Source organism: Acartia tonsa, chromosome 7, assembly GCF_053477335.1.
Source record: "Acartia tonsa isolate MP-2025a chromosome 7, ASM5347733v1, whole genome shotgun sequence".
NCBI lineage: Eukaryota > Metazoa > Arthropoda > Copepoda > Calanoida > Acartiidae > Acartia > Acartia tonsa.
The window spans coordinates 22,629,188-22,651,108 of record NC_137266.1 but is presented as its reverse complement, the minus strand read 5'-3'; the positions used below and the strand labels follow the sequence as shown (position 1 = coordinate 22,651,108).

Genomic DNA, 21,921 nt, shown 5'->3' with positions numbered 1-21,921 from the left:
TTGATTCAATCTTATTATTTTCTAAAATTATACATTTTTTACCATTAATGGATAAAAATACGTGGATATTTTGCAAGATTCTCGCATACCCTGATTTAAAGTTTCTTTCATATGGCTAATGTAACGATACCCCCCCCCCCCCATGACTCACCATAGTACTGGCCATTATCTGAGGACTGAATTAGCAATCTAAATATGAGACAAAAAAATCCCCCGGTCACAATATCCACGTAATGAAACTATATCCATTTTACTAAGATTTAAAATTATACTTCCTTATTATTTTAACTCCACCAAAATTGTATATCTATCAATATGACAGTTCATAGTAAAATTGGTTTCAAAGGTAAAACTGTCACAGTATAATGACAATACTGTATAATGCTGTTTATACTGTGAACCCATGCTATTTATACCTCTAGAAACCATGATATGTGAATAATGGCCGAGTGTGCATTTACTTCCGCACATTATCAAATCTTCCAGGGGTCCAAAGGGATAGGACATTTGCAATGACACTCAAAATAATCATTCTGTAAGAGTACAATAAGTGTTTTAAACGTTTGCATACTTAACTTAATGAACCAACCAATTATAATTTAATAAAAAGTCCCCAAAGTTGTTTAGACAATGATAAGAAGATATTATTATAAAGCTTTAAGGACTAGTGTAATAAACAGCCCTGCCTACATGGTCTTTTTCCCCTTTGCTAAACTTTCATGCAGTTAAAAGTAATTAAAAGGGTTGAATTTTGATATTTCAGTAAAAATTTATGTTTTATATTTGGTCAGTATTATTTAAGTTCATTTATAAGTCCTAATATCTTTCAAATCTCATTTAAAGTAAGAAACGATTTGAGGATTTTATTCGCTTGAAAATCCAAATTTTCACATTCCTAAAGTGCTTAAAAGTTTCACTTTATTCAAAACTAGTGGCAGCGCCCCTAGCATCTAGGGGCTCTATATTCGAAGGGATTTGGATTAGCCTAAAACCATAGGTACCCAGACTTATTTATAAAAAAAATAGCCTAAAACCTTCTCAGGACCTATAAGAAGCTTCACTTTATATAATAGGATTGTTTTGCATCAGTCAACACTCAATTTGCTATTGTGTATGATTGCAAAAACACCACACGGAGATATGATAATTTGCGGAAGGGGTGGTACACCGAATGACAGAAGAGGAGTGGTAAGAAAAATATAACGGCTGGTTGATGACCATTGAAAACACAAATATTGGGGGGGGGGAGGGGGGTAAGTTAGATGTTAGATAATCTGGAAAAAAAGTTTTGTATAATATGTATTGACTTCTATATTGCAGTCTTCACAACTTCTGCATTTTTTCCAAAAATGATGTAGTTTTGAATTCTATAAATATTATGAACTTGCATATACTTTGAGTTTTATTTGTAGGTACATAATTTGTTTCAAAATATATGTAAACAAAATGATCTTTACATCAAATTTTCCCAACCATGCGGGGCAATCATTAACATTTACCTAACCTAAAATAACCTATCAAAAGCTTCTGTGAAAATACGACGAAAGCCGCCACTTCGTTTTCTTTCCATGAATCAGAAAAACTGAATATTCCACTTTTTAATTCCATTACCTATGTCTATATTCCTAGGAAAAGGCCCAAAATTGGCAGATTCTTAACGCTTAAGAAAGCAGTTTCTTAGGTTACTAAGAAAGGGAAATAGAACAGCAATTTAGCAGATCTGCTAGGAGTTAAATTTTACTGTTATACAATAATATTTTGTAGTTTATAGAAACCACTGAGAATCTTGTCAAATCATCTTGAAGGCAATTAACACCTTGTATTAGTCTTGGGATATTATTTTTGAGAGGTTTGAGCTACGGATTTAGCTTATTGGTAAAGTGTTAAAACAATATTAATTTAATTTTAAAATAAATACAAAACAAATAGATAAAACAAAATAAAATATAAAAAATATTTTAATTAATAATTAAGATGATCAATATCTTAAGTTAATAATTCAAAATCAGATATTGGACTTCTAGCCTTTGCTAAATCTTTTTTTAATAAGATAGTGACTTCGCCACTAGCTTTGATGTAAATAAGAATAACTTTTCTTATTCCCATCTTTTTGGTGTGCTAAGTTACCCTTTTCAAAATATTCTAATATATCATTAGGTCCATTATCATTATCATAAAAATGAAATAAATGATTATTGATAGATTGTGGAATTCGGTTACAAGATTCAGAATTATATTTTGACAATGTTCTTAGTTTGGTTCACCATCACTCTAAACAATGGTAAGTATTAAATTAAAAGATCAAAATTTAGTTTCACAATCACTTTAAACAGAGGTAGGTCTATTTTAAATAGTGCAGCTACTTATTGATAATGTTTGTAAGTCTTTATACCTATATGTCTTTATTCTAAAAGTATTATATTTTTGTTTCATAATCACTTTAAACAGAGGTAGGTCTATTTTAAATAGTGCAGCTACTTATTAATAATGTTTTTAAGTCTTTATACCTATTATGTCTTTGTTTTAAAAGTATTATATTTTTGTTTCACCATCACTTTAAACAATTTAAAATTAAAAATAATATAATCATATATATTCAATACTCAATGGTCCAAAAAGCGTCCTTTTCTGGTGAATATAACCCCTTCTGCGCCTCTGCTTATGTCCAATACTGATTTTTTTTTTAAATTTAAGTGATCATTAATAACATAGTACATTTTCTTGTGGCCTTTAAAAGCAAATTTTGGTAATAGATTATTAAGAAATAATTTTGAATTATTAATTTTCTATGCCTTTTGAAAAAAGAGACAGCTTCTACCTTTTCCAACAATTATTTTTGCCATGCTTCCTTGTTACTTGTATAGTCCCTAGAACTCCTAAAACAATGGTTTTCAAAAGTTTGTCTGTAAGTCCCAAATTTTTTTTACCAAAATTATTTGCAGTTATTGAACGTCTTGCGAAAGTAGTATGATGTATGAGTAATGTACTAAATAATTTCTAGACGTACTACGGCTTTCTTTATCTTTAAATTTTAAAAGGCACAGGTGTTCATCAAAACTAATCTTATTTAAAATTGTTGCGAAGGAATTAATTGATTTGATACAAGTACTTAGTACCAAATTGTTTATATCAAATATTAAATCATCTATTAGATAATTGTTTAGTAACATAAAACTAGAATAGCCAAGGTTTTAAAAAGTATGTAGGATTTCTTTAATTGTTTTAAAAGATCTCATCGATCAACAGCTAAATTGATATGCTCAACTTAAGATCCTAGAAAGGTTGTCATAAATGAGCCAAAGCTTTCCATTTTGAAATTGGTACTAATATTTTAATTCTTGGTGGTTAAAGAAGTTATAATTAATTTTTTAAAGTATAATTGCTATTAGCTTATCTCTTAATCCTAGGCTGTTGAAGAAAAAAAACAAAATTTTTTCCTGTTGCTCTATTCCTCCATCCCTTGGTGCCAAGGAAGTCATAGATATATAAAAAGATTTCAAAACGAGAAACTGGCAAAAACCAGAGATTTTTAGAGACAATGGAGAAAGATTTTTCTAGGAAAATTATAGCTCATTTATAACAAGATTTTAATTTTTCATCCAATATATTGACTTCCTGTAATACTAAGTAATAAATTGAAAGTGTGTTCTTTGGTTACCGCGTCAAATATATCAATATCGGGTATATTGACAAAGTCTTCAAATGTTCACAAATATTAGTTCATGAAATTACATGAACCTCACATTGTTACAACAGCATAAATATAAAAAAATCACAAACCTATACATAAATTCCTGAACAAAAAAAAGGTAAAATGCGCCTGAAAGCTGAGACTTTTTCGTCCGATTTTTTTGTTATTTCCATTTTGCTCTTTTTCACTTTTTGCAAAATTATAAAGTTTGTAAAGCAAATGCCTTAAAGCAGGGATACAAAAATTTTTTTTTCAAAAATTGTCTTTTAAGATTTAAAAAAAAAAATATTTTTTATACAGAAATATAGATATGATATATTTACTTTCCACTTAGAATAAAAAGCTGCAAAAACCAGGATAAAAATGTCAATTGTAATCATTTAGATTAAAATCAATTTGAAATAAACGCATAAAAATAAAGAAATCAGTCAATTTTAATATTCAAAAAAAGCTTTGTGAAGGGTGAGTATAAAGTTTTCTATTCAAATCAATATATGTAAAATAAGTTTCCCTGTTAAGCAGAACCAAATAGCCCCAGTGGTTGGTGTTTTTGTTGGTACAGACAGACAATCACACAAAAATACACTGAAATTATCAATACTGAATCTAAATCCTCTAGAACAAAGGTTGCATATGATAAATAATGAATCTCTTTGATTTATGAAGCAATGTTTTATATGATATCAAAATGGATATAGAATACGTGGATATTGTGACAGTGATATTTTTCTTGTCAATTTAGGTTTCTGATATTGTTGGGTGGGAAATTATCTCATTTTTTACCGCATGATCATAATGTTATCGTTTAATTATCCACTTTATGCTAAAAAATATCCACATTGTGTTTTGCGTTAGGTCCTGCCACTAGGCAACATATTTGATATTTCTTATGTATTAAAATAAATAAAATAAAACTATATAAACAACTAGCGGCTTCGCCCTTAGCCTCTAGGGGCTTTGCCCCAAGAGGCGAAATACGTAAAAGGACCAAGGAAATTGGGGGAGATTTTTTTTTTTTGGAGGGGGGGGTGTCCCACCCCCCAAGAAAATAGCCTAAAACCTCCACAGGACCAAGGACCAGTAGGTATATTCCCTGAAGAGTAGAATCCGATCGGTTCAGTGGTTACCGAGATCTTAAGGGACGGACGGACGGACAGACAGACAGACAGACGGACGGACAGACATCGTTCTACTTTGTATTATAGATATACCTATGTAAAAATTCTGATCATTTCATTGTGTTTTAATATGTTGACTGAAATAAATATTTTATTTTATTTTATGTTTACAGATTTTTGGACTCTATTTTTTTACACTGCTACTGCATAATTGTTTGAAATTGAGAAGTAAGCCTGTGTAAGTGTGGGGTCTACCACCACCCCCTCTTGAGACAGATCCCCTAGAGGCTAGGGGCGTGTAGTCACTTGTTTATTGGAATTCATTGTTTCTATGAATCTATATTACTGCTTACTGTGCTTTTTTTGAAGCATTAAATGTTGGACTTTTTTAATTAAAAAATTACAAATAGTTAAGCCAAGCATTAAGTATTATTTAATTAAACATAAAAAATGCATTAGATTAATTTTAAGTCAGCAATTATAAATTGTCTGATATTGTTAGATAAAGAAAGTATCTATTAAAAACATATATTGTTAAACAATTTCAAGTAGGTTCGTAACTAATAGCACTTATCGTTAATTTAGGCATATTCGATTTAAAACATGGATTGATAATTCCTTAAACAGTTGTTGGTTCTGACACTCTACAAGTTTTAATTTTTGTTTGTCCTACCACCCTATTTTAGATCTCAAATTTTATGGATTTTTTTGTTAATAAATCCTTGTCTTTTACTTGTTTAATTTATCAAATTCATAGAATTTGAATAGATCTTCTTTGATCAAATTGTTTTTTTTTCTTCATATTTTTTCAAAATAATCTAGACGTAATTTTCATAAGAATGATGTCCAACAATGATCCATAATTATTTATAAATTTAAAGTACCCACTTTTGATCATCTTTATTGTGTCTCAACTCCAAAAATGTAATCCACCCGTCCGCAAAAGTTTTTATTTATGATGCACAAAAACATTTTGATTCCAAAGTAGCGGAATAATTATTTCCAGTATGACTTCAAATCGATTAATATCTTCTGGATTATAATTGGTTCTAATTCATACTGAAAAACCATATATAGCATCGTATTATAGACATTTTTCTACCAATAATAAAAAAAGAATAAATAACAGTTTTGTTAACCCGAGCCTGCGATCACTCAGGGCTAACAAAATTGATTTTAATCTTTTAATTTTCAATTTAATACCCACGGAAAGCTGTCAATAATGCGATGCGATAAATAATTTTATTCGCATCATATTATAGACAGCTTTCAGCGAAGATTAATTCCACTTTTGTTAGTCCAAAGGGGCCGAAGACCAAGGCTAACAAATTTGATAATAATCTTTATGATTTTTATTTTATTATTCGTGAAAAATCGCCTATAATCTCGTGCGAAACATGATTTTTCAGAATTGCTCATAACCGATACATGGCCGTTCAAAATCAACATAAAACTTAAAAGGCGCATTCATAGAGACAGAAAGAAAAAAAACACTGAAAAAGACGTACAGACATTGTCAAATTATAAAGCAGCTTTGCAAGAGACAAAAAAAAGTATTGGTCGGTTGCTTGCTCTCCAAAATACTCATAAAACGATAACAATAGCTAGAGTGCTTTAAACCGATTCTTTTATGTGTCCACTTATGCGTAAGATTTTGTAAATTCGCAAGTCAGGCTAATTTTCAGGGGGTATTACTAGTAGTTGCATTATATAGTTTTGAGCCCCCTTTTGTGGGATTTATGCCCCCCCCCCCCTAAAACATACGAAATATTGGTACACCCCTTCTTGTCCCCTATGTATAGTTTTCTAAAATTACAGAAAAATAGCCTAGTACAATCTTAAGACTTAAATCTAAAAAGAAAGTAGCCTAAAACCATCCCTGGAACTATGTCAATATTCCCTAAAATGGAGAACTCAATCGGTTCAGTAATTCTCAAAATCTTAAGCTACAGACGAAAAACCTCACTACTTTATATAATAGGACTTGTTGCTTCACCCTTAGCCGCAAGGGAGGGCAAGAGAAGGTAAGGAAAATAGCCTAAATTACCCTAAGACATTTATCAACCTTCCGTGAAAAGCATGGCCCATTCCGACAAGCAATTTTAGAGATCTTTAGCGTCATACAAAAAAACGTACAAGTATGTTGATATTTAGGCGCCTTTACTCTCATGAAAGCATTCTACAGTTTTCTCTTATGGTATTTACTGATGGCTATTTTACACCCACGCCTATTTGCTTCTCCCTTCATGGATGGAATAAATTCAACAAAATTTTACCAAAATAAGGATCGCAACATCCATAAAAGCGAAGCTTTAATATAAGAAGGATGGACAGACGAAAAATGACTTTTGTTGAGTGCCAGAACTTAATAAGAAGCACATTAATATGTAAGTCTTGTCATTTTGTTGCAAAATTACTTAAATACAGGAAATTGATTAAAGACATACTGTCATTTTAAATTATAGAGCTGCCTCTCTTATAATATTGGACCTTGTAGTCCTAGGAATCATTATTCTAAAAATCATATTAATAGAATGTTTATATTATGCAAAAATTTGTTGGCAAAAAGTTAAAAATCAGCGTGTTTTCAAAGGTATGGTAAGCAAAAATTTCTCAATATTAAAAAAAATTTAGCAAAAGGACTAATATTTCAATTATATATGTTATTAGTTTTCATAACAAAATAATTTGTTTTTAATCAATGATTTCATTTTAAGTAGAAAATTAATGTTTCTAAAACAAATTAGAAAGTTGTTAAAAATCAATATTTTCCTAGCAAGTCTATATAATTGATATAATTGTTGAATAATTCTGAACGGTTTTTAAAAGCAAAGCTTTTCTATAATTAGGATCAGGCCGTACGTCTGTCTGTCCGAAACAGATAGATTTTTTTGTTGTTAATTTAGGCATGTTAGAATTGTCTATCGTTTTAAAACTGTGCATGATGATTCCTGTAGTTTTAATTTAAAAATTTACTGTTCATACTCCAAAATACCAAAATGCACATTTCGGTTATAAATGGTTAATATTTGAATTGCATGAATGTTAGAGAAGACAGCTCTCTAGCTATGTCAGAGCAAATCACAAAATTTGTAATGTTCTTCAAACTCTTCATACTTTGTCTTCCTTAAATATTTTGCTATTGTTATTTTCAAAAAGTTGGAAAAGATAAATTTACGCTCCCCTCCACACCCTTTATTTTTAGATTAAAACAAAAAAAAGTAGAGGGTGGTAGTTTTTTCCTATGCCTATCAGCTGCGAAGATCCCTAACCCTACGGGCTAATTAGTATTCAATATAACCTAACCTAACGTGACCTAAAGTAAAACAAACAATAAAAAAACTACTCCATATTTTAAATTTTGTTTCAACATAAGAATGGAGGGGGTTCTGTACACAATAAGGTACTTTTGGGGAAACAGCTGATTAATTTCACTTTAATGTTATTTTTAATATTTGGCATTATAAAAATTTTGGCATTAGCAATACTGTCTAGCTTATTACGCGTTTACTACCACATACACACACAAACGCACACACACACACACACACACACACACAAACAGAATTGCTAACAAACCAAAACTGCAGAAATAATTTATGAGGACGGCTATAACGGAGCATCATTCATACATTTTTTAACGTTCATCGTTAAAGGTAAGCCATACTCTTTAATTTAGGCATGTTAGAATTGTCTTATCGATCTAAAACTTTAAAGGATGATTCCTGAACTGTTAGGTGCGATTGTAGCAGCTAAATCATCAAAAAGTTTCTTCTCACATTTAAAATATGTTTATTTTTTTGACAACATTTTGTATGACATAATTATTATATTCATTAGAACAATTATGTACTTAAAAGTAGAATACTGTTTGAGGACATAATTACATTTTTAGGACTTGATGATAGAGATTCTTCGCTTACTTTTTTGTCCGGGATATAATATTTATAATAATTTTATCATTTTTAAAATGACTTACGGACTTTCTGGTTATGATTGTAGAGTTGCTACGAGTTTTATATCATACCTAACTGTTTCTGGAATCATCAAGTCAAGTTTGAAATTGATGGGACAATTACAACATGTCTAAATTATCGATAAGCTATCCTTTATAACGTAAGTACGGACCGACTTTAGTTAAAGAAAAGCGTTGCTTTTTAAAAAGAGCTTAAAATGCAAAAAATCTCCCACATCACTTATATAGAAAAACTCAGAGATGAAGGAGCAAGTAACTAAAATGACAAAGGAAGGCAAAAAAGTAAAATGGCAGTTTTAGTTCAAAATCTAGAAACAAAAGGACAGAAAAAAAATAGATTTTTAGGTAATCGTTGCAAGTAATATTATAATACAAAATTAAGTTTATAATGAAAGTGTTGAAATTGTAGGTCAGGTTTATGGCAATGGCATTTTTAAAAAATCAGTCTTAAGCAATAGATACCCCATTTCTTTTTGTTATTATTAAATCAAAATGAGACCAACTTTTCCATTTTTATTTTTGTTTTTAATGGCCTATTCTTGTATCTCTGTAACAAGTAAAGATAACAAAGCCTAATTAAGGTAATGGATTCATTTGAGACCACTCATTAACAATTAAATTCAACACCCTGTTATCTATCTATCTGTCGTTCTGTCTGTCAGTCTATTTATCCATTTATCTACATTTGAGATCACTTTTAACCATTGAATTAACCACCCAATTATCTATCTATCTAGCTTTCTGTCTGTCAGTCTGTTTATCCATCTATCTACATTTGATACCACTCATTAATTCACCACCAAATTATCTTTATAACTGTCTTTCTGTCTGTCAGTCTATTTATCCATCTATCTACATTTGATGATACCACTCATTAATTCACCACCAAATTGTTTATTTATCTGTCTTTCTGTCTGTCAGTCTATTTATCTATCTTTCTACATTTAAGACCACTCATAAACAATTAAATTCACCACCCAATTATCTATCTATCTAGCTTTCTGTCTGTCAGTCTATTAATCCATCTTTCTACATATAAGACCACTTATTAACAATTATTTCATCACCCAATTATCTTTCTATGTCTATCTTTCTGTCTGTCAGGCAATAACCACCATATTAACAATTATGTCTGTCTATATGTTTGCTTATTTGTTCATCTATAAAAATCTATCAATACAAAAGATTACTTAAAACAATTAAATTCAATATATAATCTATCTATCTCTCTGTCTGTCATTCTATCTATCTATCCATCCATCCATCCAAAATTGAGATTACCCATTAACAATTAAATTCACCACCCAATTCTACATTTATCTATCTATCTATCTATCTATCTATCTATCTATCTATCTATCTATCTATCTATCTATCTATCTATCTATCTATCTATCTATCTATCTATCTATCTATCTATCTATCTATCTATCTATCTATCTATCTATCTATCTATCTTTCTATCTATCTATCTATCTATCTATCTATCTATCTATCTATCTATCTATCTATCTATCTATCTATCTATCTATCTATCTATCTATCTATCTATCTATCTATCTATCTATCTATCTATCTATCTATCTATCTATCTATCTATCTATCTATCTATCTATCTATCTATCTATCTATCTATCTATCTATCTATCTATATATCTATCTATCTATCTATCTATCTATCTATCTATCTATCTATCTATCTATCTATCTATCTATCTATCTATCTATCTATCTATCTATCTATCTTTCTATCTATCTTTCTAATTATCTATCTATATATATCTATCTATCAATCTATCAGTTTATAGTATTGAGCTGCCTGTGAAGCTACGTATACCAGAGATCCTAAGAGAGACTGGTAGCATACAATATCTATCTATCTATTATAGTATTGAGCTACCTGTGAAGCTACGTATACCAGAGATCCTAAGAGAGACTGGAAGCAGACAATATCTATCTATCTATTATAGTATTGAGCTACCTGTGAAGCTACGTATACCAGAGATCCTAAGAGAGACTGGAAGCAGACAATATCTATCTATCTATTATAGTATTGAGCTACCTGTGAAGCTACGTATACCAGAGATCCTAAGAGAGACTGGAAGCAGACAATATCTATCTATCTATTATAGTATTGAGCTACCTGTGAAGCTACGTATACCAGAGATCCTAAGAGAGACTGGAAGCAGACAATATCTATCTATCTATTATAGTATTGAGCTACCTGTGAAGCTACGTATACCAGAGATCCTAAGAGAGACTGGAAGCAGACAATATCTCACCTCCCTGGCTTTACTTGGAAAAGGTAGGTTTTCATTTGTTTTGTACTAGAGTAGCGAAGAAGCTCAAAGTATCATGTGTGACGTCATAAAAATCCAACTATTTTTTAGGGGTGTCCTTTCCCACTTCTCCTCGCATCCCTCCTTTATAGACGTACTTTGAGGACGTCACACATGACACTTTTAGCTTTCTCAATAGAATCTAATAAATGGTTTTAATATACAAATATATCTATTTTGTTTAATATCAATATCAAAAACAAGGTAGACAAGATACATAAGTAGCAAAAGCAAAAGTAGTTATATAACACAAATAATATTTGTCCATCTAAGTAGGGATTATGCTCCATAAAAAAAATTACATTAAATTTTGCCTCTTCTTAATTTCACATAATTTTTGGTATCTGGTATTTTTACCTGCAGGATCCTATTTTTTTCGAATTCAGAAAGAAATGATTCATTTTCTTGGCTGGCAGAAAAAATAACAGAAGGTCAAGTTATTTTTGCAGGAGCTATGTCCCTGTCTTGATCAGACTTCACCTGAGCAGATGTCTTAAAAATTCCTAAGGATGGAGGGAAGGGGGGGGGGGAAACATCACACAAGTCCCAAAGTTGTTAAATCTTAATTAACTGGATCATATTACAATTGTATTTCTTTCAAATTTACAGAAGGATTATTTTGTTTTTCATTCATTGGGGATGTACTTCAATTTGACTTGACCTATCCCTTAAGATTCCTGAAAATATTCCCCATAGTTGCCTAAAAATTCAACTGCATGAAAGGGGTGAAATTAAGGATAGGTAAAAATATATGAATGGATATAGTAAATTTCCATAACAATTTCTGAATGCGATTAATTTCCGTTAAATTAAAACCAGTTCCAAGTCAGATTGGAAAGAAAAACAATACGATAAATACAGGCCACTTAGCTGGGGCTAACAAAATAGGAGTTGATGTTTTTTTTTGATAATTGACAATCGATACACATTATTACTTGGATGTAGCACCAGATTTTCATGTACTCTGATAAATTGATACTCGCAGTTGGCTAAAATAATTATACCCCCCCACACACCCCTCTTACCACATTCCCTCCCCTCCTAATAGATGTACTAACCGACCAATAAATGAGGCCCTTATTAGCAAGATAAGTTGACGACAAATTATCCCTAGTCAATATATCCATTTACTTGGCAAATTTGCTTATCCCTAAAGTCAGATTTTTGTGTCTTGTATATATGTGCGAGTACTATATATATCAGAACAAATATTTTTAATGGACAATGTAGATTATACGGAAAGAAAGCAATCATAGAATTGCCTTCAAAATAAATATTTGAAAAATATATTTTCTTGTTCAGAGACTAAAAAGAGTTGACTTGTACTTGGAAATTTAATTTTATGAACAATTTAAATTTATCTCTTTATTTCCTCGTTTTGTAATAATTTAACCAAATCATATTCTTGTAAAAGTGAAAATGCTACAATTGATTTTCATGACCTATTTTCTTTTAAGGATTGTTAGAGACCTGTTTGTAGGGATTTAATCAGGGTTATAAATCAATTAAATCTAATTGCTTACATTACCTAAAGTTGTTTAAGATAGACATTTTGTTAAACTATTTGAAGTTAAATTGCCGATGTCATACATGCAACTTTTCTGCAATTTTAAAGCAGTAATTTAGGCCACCGCCAAGTGGAAACATGCATAGACGTCCATGGTAGGGGTATGGAGTGTTACCGCCTTCAAACCCATCAAAATGTCTAAAATACAACTGCACGGCAATTTGACAGCAGCCATTTATGCCACCACCAAGTAGAAACCAGTGCATATGCATAGACATCTAAGCGTAGGGGCAAACTTTGAAATTCCTCGTTTTAACCCCCTCAAACCTTTAAAACCTCTCATTTTACCCCCTCAAAATAAAAAGCAAAATCTCTCAAATGCAACTGTACGGCAATTTGACAGCGGCAATTTATGCCACCACCAAGTAGAATCAAGTGCACATGTGCGGAGTGTTATCTTTTAATGGGAAATACATTTTACTTATCTTATCTTCATATAAGCATAATTACCCCAGCTTTAAATTAGCTTTTATCGTAAAGGAAATATATGGATAAGGGGATAGATAGATAAGATAAAAATAAGAAAAAAATATAGTGAGACAGAGAGATAAATAGAGAGGAAAGGAGATTAAAAGAAAGTAATTTAGTAAAAGTAACACGTCGAACCTTTTAAAATTTTAAGGTGGTAAAATGAGTGATTTCAAAGGTTTGATGGGGGTAATCTAATGTATTTTTTAAAATTATGAGAAAGGTAAAATGACGGGTTTTAAAGATTGGTGGGGTGGGGGGGTTAAACACTACATTACCCCAACCCCTAGACATCTATGGCAGAAAGAGATAAAGAGAGAAATAAAAAAAACTAACAAAGATGACAACATCTATAAAAGCGAGGCGCTGAAACGGTAGGACAAACGGACATTAACACTTGTATAGTGTCAGAACTGATAATTAGAATATAAATGTATAAGAGTCGATGCAAAATTATAAGTAAATTTGTTGAAAAAATGCTTGGTATAATGTTTATGGACATACTGACATTTTTAGGACTTAATTATAGAGTTGCTTCGCTTATAATATTTTATTTTGTTGTCCCAGGAATCAGTATACAAAAAATCAGATCAATCGGATAAACATGTTTAAAATGGACGGACGGACATTTTGGTAATGATTATAGAGTTGCTACGCTTTCTAAATCGTACCTAACTACTGCAGGAATGACAATGCAAAGTTTGAAATCGATAGGACATTTCTAACATGCCTAAATTAACGAAAAAAGCTATCCGTTACGGACGGGCGGACGGACGTACGGACAGACGGACGGACGGACCGACCCTAATTATAGAAAAGCTTTGCTTTTAAAAAGGGGGGAAAAGAGGTAGACAGAAAGAAAATGAGAGAAAACATAAAACAGAGCAACATCTCTATATCTTTATTTTAGTTTGTCTGTAATTTTAAAATCTATAAGAATTTAACTATTCTTTTAACCCAAACTTTAAGTTTTTAAAAGGGGAAAGAGTAATTATTTTTAGACTTTAGATTAAAATACATATTTTCAAAAGATATCAAAATTCATAAAACTTTTAGGAAAATTTAAGAAAATCTATAATACAAAGTAGAATGATGTCTGTCTGTCCGTCCGTCTCTTAAGATCTTGGTAACCACTGAACCGATCGGATTATACTCTTCAGGGAATATACCTACTGGTCCTGTGGTGGTTCTAGGCTATTTTCTTGGGGGGTAAGACACCCCCACCCCTCCCCCAAAAAATGAAAAAATCCCCCCCCCCCCCAATTTAACAATATAATTTCCAGGAGTCAACTTTATCCTAAAAATTCAACTATCCATTGCTGGCTTATTATATGTTTTGTCATTTGCTTTACATTATTACATAATTGCCCCTAGAGGCCTCTAATATAAATTATACTTAAAGAGTTTTTAAGTATTAGAGACAAATTATAGCTAAGGAGGAATACGATATAAAGAAAAAATCAAATAGGTTAAAAAATGGTATTCTTAATAATAATTGATTTACTCGCTAACCACTGAATCGGTATGGTTCTCCTTTATAGGCTAGATTTTCATTGGTCCAGGAAAGGTTTATAACTTAAACTATTTTATGGGAGGGTACCATCACCCTGCCAAGAGAAATTGTCCCTAGAAAATCCTACCCTCCAAAAAAATCATTCCCCCTTACAAAATAATTTTTTCCTTTCAAATCTTAATTGGGTTATCGAATTAAACTCCTCCCTCCTTAGGTGCCCCTAGAGGCCTCCAGGCACGTAGCCGCTAGTATAGTATATATAGCTTCGTTTTATAGACAGTTCATTAATTCGAGTTATGTTGGCCCCGAGGGGCAGAATGCCTAGGTCAACAAATCTAGAATTAATGTCATGATTTTTTTATTATTCGTGTTGTAAAGTTGTAAAATTCTCTATAATACAAAACGATACATGATTTTTCAGTATGACTTAGGTCTGGTTTTAATCCAGTGGAAATGATTCGCATTCGAAGTCGGAGCAAAACTTTTAGTTAATTTTGGTGAATTTCTTTATCTTTATATCTATGCGTGACAATACAAATATTTCTTTATGAATAAGGTGCTTAGGTTAGCAAATGTATGGCTAGGTGCTATTTATTAGTTTTTTTTGTACATGGACAAGAATAAGGATGTCATTACTACACGTTTTTTTGTTACAGATAAAAATAGATTTTATTTGAAGGACGGTCCCGAGATAAACCGACCCCATTAATTATTTGTTATTTCATAAAAAATCTTTTAAAGATCATCTTTCAAATAGCCTAAAACCTTTCTTATAATTGATTATATAGAATTTTAATTGGAAATAATAGTTAAAATTTTGTGGTCTGCAACAGATAGCTGGGGAGCATGTTAAAATTTACTAGTTAATTTTTAGAATGTATATCCGTATCTACATAAGATATAGGGTACTTAGCTGTTGAAATAACGAAGCAACTCTATAACTAGCATGACCATATGATTGTTAAGTTTAACTTACACTCAAATAACAAAAATCACAAATATTAGGTACTTTATAATCAAAATTTTTTTTATTACAGCTGTATTACACTTTACTGATATTTCTCTCCCTTCGTTTATATTTTAGACTGTGACTTTAGCATTAAGAAGCTAAGTGTTCCTTGGCGAAGGAGGGGAACAGAAAAATATCCTATAAACCAAAGACTTAAATTTAAATAGATTCTAAAAAAATCACTTAGCTAAAACTCAATCTGTTCAGTGGTTAGCGAGATCTTAACGGACAATCAAACAAACAAAAACTTTACGGAATAGGATATAGAATGCTAATATCTTCTGTTTTACTATTAAAGTAGAAGAATAGAGGGTGAGGGACCCTGTCTTGATTTTATATTAGGTCCTTAAAACAGCTAATAGCGTTGGAAATATAAACACAGCCGAGTCTCTGCAAAAGAACAAAAAGTAATTTACTAGGGGTATGACGTCGTCAATGTCTGGTTATACTTCTATACTTATACATTTATTGGACCATTAAGATTATATCGGCTGCACTACATATGTAGATAATTAACTTTGTTAAGAATAAGTTTGGCAGATATAAATTCCCTGTGCCCAAAATTTGAACACCCTTCTTTTTGCTCATGATTATTTTTCTGTCTTTTTACTTACACGAATTTAGGGGAATGTTTCTCTTTAAAAATTAAGTGTAATTGCAATGTTCGGTTGCAATGACGTCCAACCTTTAATCTTTTGAGCGGGGGGGTGGTTGGAGGGGTAAAATTTTTGATAGGGTGGCAAATTTTTTTGTGTGTAGGGGGGGGGTGTCGAATATTTGTGCTTAACCTATTATGTAAAATAGTAAGCATCTTATTTGTCCATTAAAATTTTGCTGATCAATAAACCGATTGAGTTCTTCATTTTTAGGAAGCTTTATGTAGGAATTACGCTGGTTTTGGACTATTTTATTTTAAATTAAAGTCTTAGGATGTTGTTGTTTTGCTCCCCTTTATCACCCTTTTGAATAAAAGAGCCCTCAGATGCTAGAAGCGCAAATGTAAGTCATATCAAAATTAAATAAATGAATACAAACTTTCATTTTAAAAGTTTTGAATCTTATAAACATAGACTGCCATATACCATTTCAGTTATTTATGCCCCTTCTTTTTTCAGCATTTTGGAAGTATCCTATGTCAAATCCTGGACGTCGGTCTCAAATATTGAGTGATCAACACCGCCTTCCCTCGCCCCTTCCGGTCAGGAGGTCACAAGTTTTGCACGAACAATCGGGTAAGTACATTAGTATACACTAGCGGCTACTTTTGGTGTGGTAAAAGGAAGAGGAACTTCCCCCCCCCACGCCCACCCCCATACTTAAAATTTTTGTTTTAAAAGAAAAGAAATATTTTTTTAAAATAGGGATTGGTTGTTTTTTTTAGGGGGCGTTTTTTCTTGGAGGTCAGTTGATGTTAAAAGATGTTTAAAAACATGAAATCAAAAAACAATCTGTCCCCTTATTTAAAAAAAAGTAGGTTGGTGTCAGTGCTCGATTGGCAATTAGAGGGAAAACACCATGTTATTACTCTGTTTCAGAATGTATAATTTAGGTGAGGCCAGGCGGTCACAGGTTCTAGGAGAGCATTCCGGTCAACCTAATCATCTACAACACGAGGAACCTTTTAAATCTTTTATTTAATAAACGGGGACCTAAATGTTCGAGTCTAATCCTAAGCTGTAACACCCTCATGACTACTAACGTCATGTACATTGTTCCTAGCAATGACTTTTCTGACAAAGGTCGTACAATAAGAGGACGAGCTCGTCAATTACCTCATATGGTCTTGGATGCTTTCCATTACACTAACGTCAGGTCCAACAACCAAGGATATCTAAGGGAAACAAATCTCTCCTTTTCTATCCAAACTTACGGGGTACTAGGTTAGGTGACATCAAACAGACAACCAACTCTTTTATTGCACGGCCATTGTCTGGAAGTCCCAACTGTGTATGGTAATGAGTTGCGCAAATTTTGGGCCAAGTCATTCCCACTATATACTCTAACTGTATGTATAAAATCAAAGATTTAACAAAAACATTAAAGGTATTAAGCGGTGCTGTTCTGGACGATATTTGTGCCGAAAAATCCATTTTAGAAGAAACTACGTCGCTGCTCTTGAATCAGTCAAACGTGTTTAACGGCGGCGGCTGTATCAGTGAGCCATATAATAGCTTGAAAAGTGATTATAAGAAAGTAATTTCTCAGCAGCTGCCTTCAATAAATGAGATGAATAAACCCGTACCACCCATTAGGTCATTGAATAATAATGTATATATATATTCTAATATGGCTTTGAAACCGATTAATATCCCCTGGATTAGAACTGGTCCTCAGCCATACTGAAAAAATCATGTAAAGCATCTATTACAGGCAGTTTTCTACGATTATTAAAATATAAATCATAAAATTAATACCAGTTTTGTTAGCCACTACTTGGACCAGGTAGTTGCCTAGATTATACATCTAAACTTTTATACATTTATTATTTTAGAAAGAATTTGAGCACATAATTGCGCCATTGAATAATTCATATGACAACTTGGGGATGATTATACTTTGTTTTACATTCTTTGACTACCTTTGTTTTATTCTGTTGATTCTTATTCAATGAACTACAGATCAAGCTCTCGTGGAAGCACTGTCTCCCCACCATGTAGTGAATCCCCGTCACAAACAAACACCCTAGCGCTCCGGGGCACCATCCTCACCGCTGCTACTCCCCCTGACAGCCCGCTAATGGCGGCTGCACGGCTACGAGTTCCGACCAACCGCGAAAAATCACCTTCCCACAGCCCCTTAATGGCCGCCAAGTTTAGAAGTCATAATTCGCCGCCGAGAAGTCCTCAGATGACCCCACGCTTTCGGGGCCAACAAAACGGCGGAAAATCGCCACAAAACGGCGGAAAATCGCCGCCTCGTAGCCCTGTAATGAGCGCTAGAACTAGATTTTTCTCTAATGGGAGCGTAACTTCTGTACAAACGTCTAATTTCAGTCAGCAAACGACTTCAGCACAACGAAATTTTGTTTCCAGTTCCCCGCCAAGAAGTCCAAGTTTTAGAAGATTTTCAGAATCAAATAAGGAAAGGGGATAAATATTAAGAAAAATAATTAGTAAAGCGGAACAGAGATACATTATCTTTTAAATTCAACTTACAGACCTCCCTAAGACGATTCTCTAATCGAGCAGAGACCCCTATCCCTATCTTTTAAAAAATCAAAATAAGTGGGGGAGTTTTTAGTTCGTTGCTTTCTTTTTTATGGCAGATTAGGTAGGTCATATTGGGTATAGAGTAACCCCGCAGAATTAGGGCACAGGTTAGAAATAAACAAACAAAAACTATTTGATAGGATGGGGGGAGTTGGGTTCTAAGCTCGCTAGGCACTTTTAGGGAAAGAACACTCATCACTTTTAATCTTCAATTTTACAAATTATTTTACTAATATTTATCTTTGTTTATTATTAGAAAGTAGAAAATCCAAATGAAGTTATAAATAGTCGTATGTATGATGAGCCATTGTATGTGAATATCCAGCCTATTTCTGGACGTAATGGCCACCCTCTACCTGGATACAAGGCATTTATAATTATTGAATACAATATGGCTATTGGCTGGTTATGACGACATGCATTCTTGTTAATATATGATATACTAACTAATTCACCCCTAGAGACCTTTAGGGTCACATTAAGAAAGAGGGGTAGTAGACCCTTTACGTTTACTTTATTTTTAGTAGGGCGAAGATTCACTCCTCCAAAAGTGTTATAAACCATCTCTGGACCAAAAAAGCTTCAAGGAAAAAGATAACCATATCAGTTTAGCGATTTGTAAGATCTTCGCTATAAACACAGACAGATGCATAGACAAATAATCATCCAGTATTTTTCAGAATAATTAATTGGTATAATTTTTTTATATCTTATTTGAGAAGCTTCGCTGTAAAGGAGAACCACATGGGTTTAGCGGTTAGCGAGATCCTTTGGTACAAACACACAAGACTCACCGACATCCTGTTATAGAAGAGGATAACAGTAAGTGAGTTATTTCTATTAAATTCCCTGATTCTAAATCTATAATTATGAATGCTACCAGGACAAGAAGTTCGTACCTGGGCAACCAGCAGCGGTCAGTACCAGCAAGGGCTGGCAGGAAGATGCTGATCCAAGTTCAGGTTCTAAAGCCAATGTTGAAATATTCGTTTTAAACTTTCCTATACTGGAAAGTTGTGAGTTTTTTTTGGTTTAATGTATAATTTATTATTTTGTTTTGATTTGTTTTCCTTTTTCTTTTAAAAAAAAGCATGATTATGGGTTGGGGAGCTGAGGAAGATTGATTTAGCTCCCATTGTCCTATAAATGTACCCTTAATAAAATGCATGTAAATAAATCATTATAATTCCAACAGAATGCGCTGCGTAAAAATTTCAAATCCTTAAATTTATCGCTTATAGGATAGGGTTCAAGATTTTAAAAACAAAATAGTATAGACAAAACAATTTACTCTACAACGTTGACTTGTTAGTTTATATTTTTTGTTGAAGTGTTGATTTATATTGTCTGCTGTTTACATCGATATTATGACCAATATTTTATGTTAATACTAGAATAGTTATTCTGCGCATCGTGTTATATACAGCTTTCTGCGGGTCGAAAAATGAAAAAATTTAAGATTAAAACCAGTTTAGTTAGACCCGAGGTGCCGAAGGTATTAATTTTATTATTTTTATTTTACTATTAGTGGAAAATTGTCTGTAATACGATGCTATATTTTTCAGTATAACGCAGATCCGATTCTAATGAAGCGGATATCAATCGGTTTCGGGGCAATACTAGAAACATAAATATAGTATATTCTTCATCTTGTTTATCTATCTGTCTATCTATCTGTCTGTCTGTCTGTTTGTTTTTAATTTTACAATACTCAATTTGTTTAGTGAAGCTACGTATATGTATTCAAGTCTACATTTTCGTTCTTGTTTTTTTTTAAATCCTTATCCTTTTAAACACCCTGCATAAAAATGCAAATCCCTAGAATCAACATTGACTTTTCTGTTTGATATGTTCTAAACCAGAAAATGTGCAAAATTTTGGTGACAAAAATCCGCCAAGATTTTCGCAAACAGAACGCAAAGAGAATAATAATATGGAGAAAGAAAATCCGACAGTTTGGACAGAATCGCCAGTTTATAAAGGTAATTATATTTTGATAATGTCCTTAGGTTGTTACTTATTATCTAATGAACGGCTTATGCTGTAAAAAGTTTTTTTTAAATAGTACAAAATTTAAAAATATGATAGAAATATGTTATTATTGGCGCATTGCTTCATTATAACTAAGGTTTATCCATACTTCCATCCAACATCTTGTTTATGTGGGAGCCAATTTTAATAATTTGGTGAATTTTTACCACCCCAAAAGAAAAAAAAAGAAAAAAGTATAAATGTTCCCTAAAAATCACTCAGTTCAGATGGTTAACATATAATGCTTTAGACATACCGACATCGTTGTACTTGGTAATATAGACATTAGTTTTGCCTTTTATATTGTTGCTGCGCTATTTATCCATACTTAACAAATATTTTACATAAGTAATTTTTTCAAAACTTAAAATCAATTAAATTTTCAAAAATTCATCATATTCTATTTCAGATAAAAACCTAGAAAGAAAAGAATCACTAAGGAATAAATTACATCATCTTATGAACAAAAAATAAAAATATATTTTTGTCATATAACCACTTTTTTCAACCAACCTTCCATTTACATTTTAAAAACCTTGTATCATGATTTCTTTTTGTGTTTTAAGCGCAGTTTGAACTCTCTCAACGTGCAGAAAAACTAACAACTAAAAGTCTTGTACAGAAGCTATGCTTCTAAAATATTCAATTTTTGAAATATCAAAAAACATATCAACATTGACTTATGAATTGATATATTTTGACATTAAACCAACCGCTTGTATAAATTCGATGTTGCTTTTTAAAAGCGAAGCTTTTCTATTATTAGGGTAGTTCTGTCCGTCCGTAAATGATAGTTCTTTTCGTTAATTTAGACATGTTAGAATTGTCCTATCGATGAAGAACTTGTTGATACTTGTAGTATTTAGGGACAATTTGGAAAGCGTAGCAACTATATAATTGTTACCATTATGTCTGTACGTCCATTTTAATCAACACTTTAAAATTTAAATACTCCCTGGAGCCCGAGTTCTTTCGCCTTTTTACATATTTTTTTCTAATT

The 21,921-nt window shown here is 32.0% G+C and overlaps 3 protein-coding genes across 3 annotated transcripts in view; all 3 read left to right on the top strand.

Annotated features, from left to right (window-relative positions):
• The first annotated feature begins 315 nt into the window (after positions 1-315).
• LOC145324457 (protein sprint-like) lies at positions 316-17,319 on the top strand. The gene is made up of 5 exons (XM_080167044.1): positions 316-346; positions 2,203-2,281; positions 10,999-11,090; positions 16,797-16,913; positions 17,231-17,319. The coding sequence occupies exons 1-5, from the start codon at positions 316-318 to the stop codon at positions 17,317-17,319; spliced, it is 408 nt and encodes a 135-aa protein (XP_080023170.1).
• A 49-nt stretch (positions 17,320-17,368) lies between these two features.
• Positions 17,369-18,774, top strand: LOC145324456 (uncharacterized). The gene is made up of 3 exons (XM_080167043.1): positions 17,369-17,488; positions 17,725-17,933; positions 18,300-18,774. The coding sequence occupies exons 1-3, from the start codon at positions 17,369-17,371 to the stop codon at positions 18,772-18,774; spliced, it is 804 nt and encodes a 267-aa protein (XP_080023169.1).
• A 373-nt stretch (positions 18,775-19,147) lies between these two features.
• LOC145324455 (uncharacterized) overlaps positions 19,148-21,921 on the top strand; it is an 84,217-nt gene continuing 81,443 nt past the window's right edge. Inside the window, exons 1-4 of the mRNA XM_080167042.1 lie at positions 19,148-19,257; positions 19,774-19,852; positions 20,753-20,872; positions 21,331-21,361. Of these exons, the coding sequence (XP_080023168.1) occupies positions 19,183-19,257; positions 19,774-19,852; positions 20,753-20,872; positions 21,331-21,361 (305 nt within the window). The 5' untranslated portion in view covers positions 19,148-19,182. The remainder of the gene's footprint in view (positions 19,258-19,773; positions 19,853-20,752; positions 20,873-21,330; positions 21,362-21,921) is intronic.

What these genes read in the sequence shown, in the direction of transcription:
- LOC145324457 (XM_080167044.1), top strand. Translation starts at nt 316, where the DNA reads ATGACAGTTCATAGTAAAATTGGTTTCAAAG. An exon ending in CCTGGCTTTACTTGGAAAAG is followed by an intron (nt 11,091 to 16,796) that starts GTAGGTTTTCAT and finishes TTCTTTTTTCAG; the next exon opens with CATTTTGGAAGTATCCTATG. An exon ending in AGTTTTGCACGAACAATCGG is followed by an intron (nt 16,914 to 17,230) that starts GTAAGTACATTA and finishes TGTATAATTTAG; the next exon opens with GTGAGGCCAGGCGGTCACAG.
- LOC145324456 (XM_080167043.1), top strand. Translation starts at nt 17,369, where the DNA reads ATGACTACTAACGTCATGTACATTGTTCCTAGCAATGACTTTTCTGAC. An exon ending in ATGCTTTCCATTACACTAAC is followed by an intron (nt 17,489 to 17,724) that starts GTCAGGTCCAAC and finishes AAAACATTAAAG; the next exon opens with GTATTAAGCGGTGCTGTTCT. An exon ending in AAACCCGTACCACCCATTAG is followed by an intron (nt 17,934 to 18,299) that starts GTCATTGAATAA and finishes AATGAACTACAG; the next exon opens with ATCAAGCTCTCGTGGAAGCA.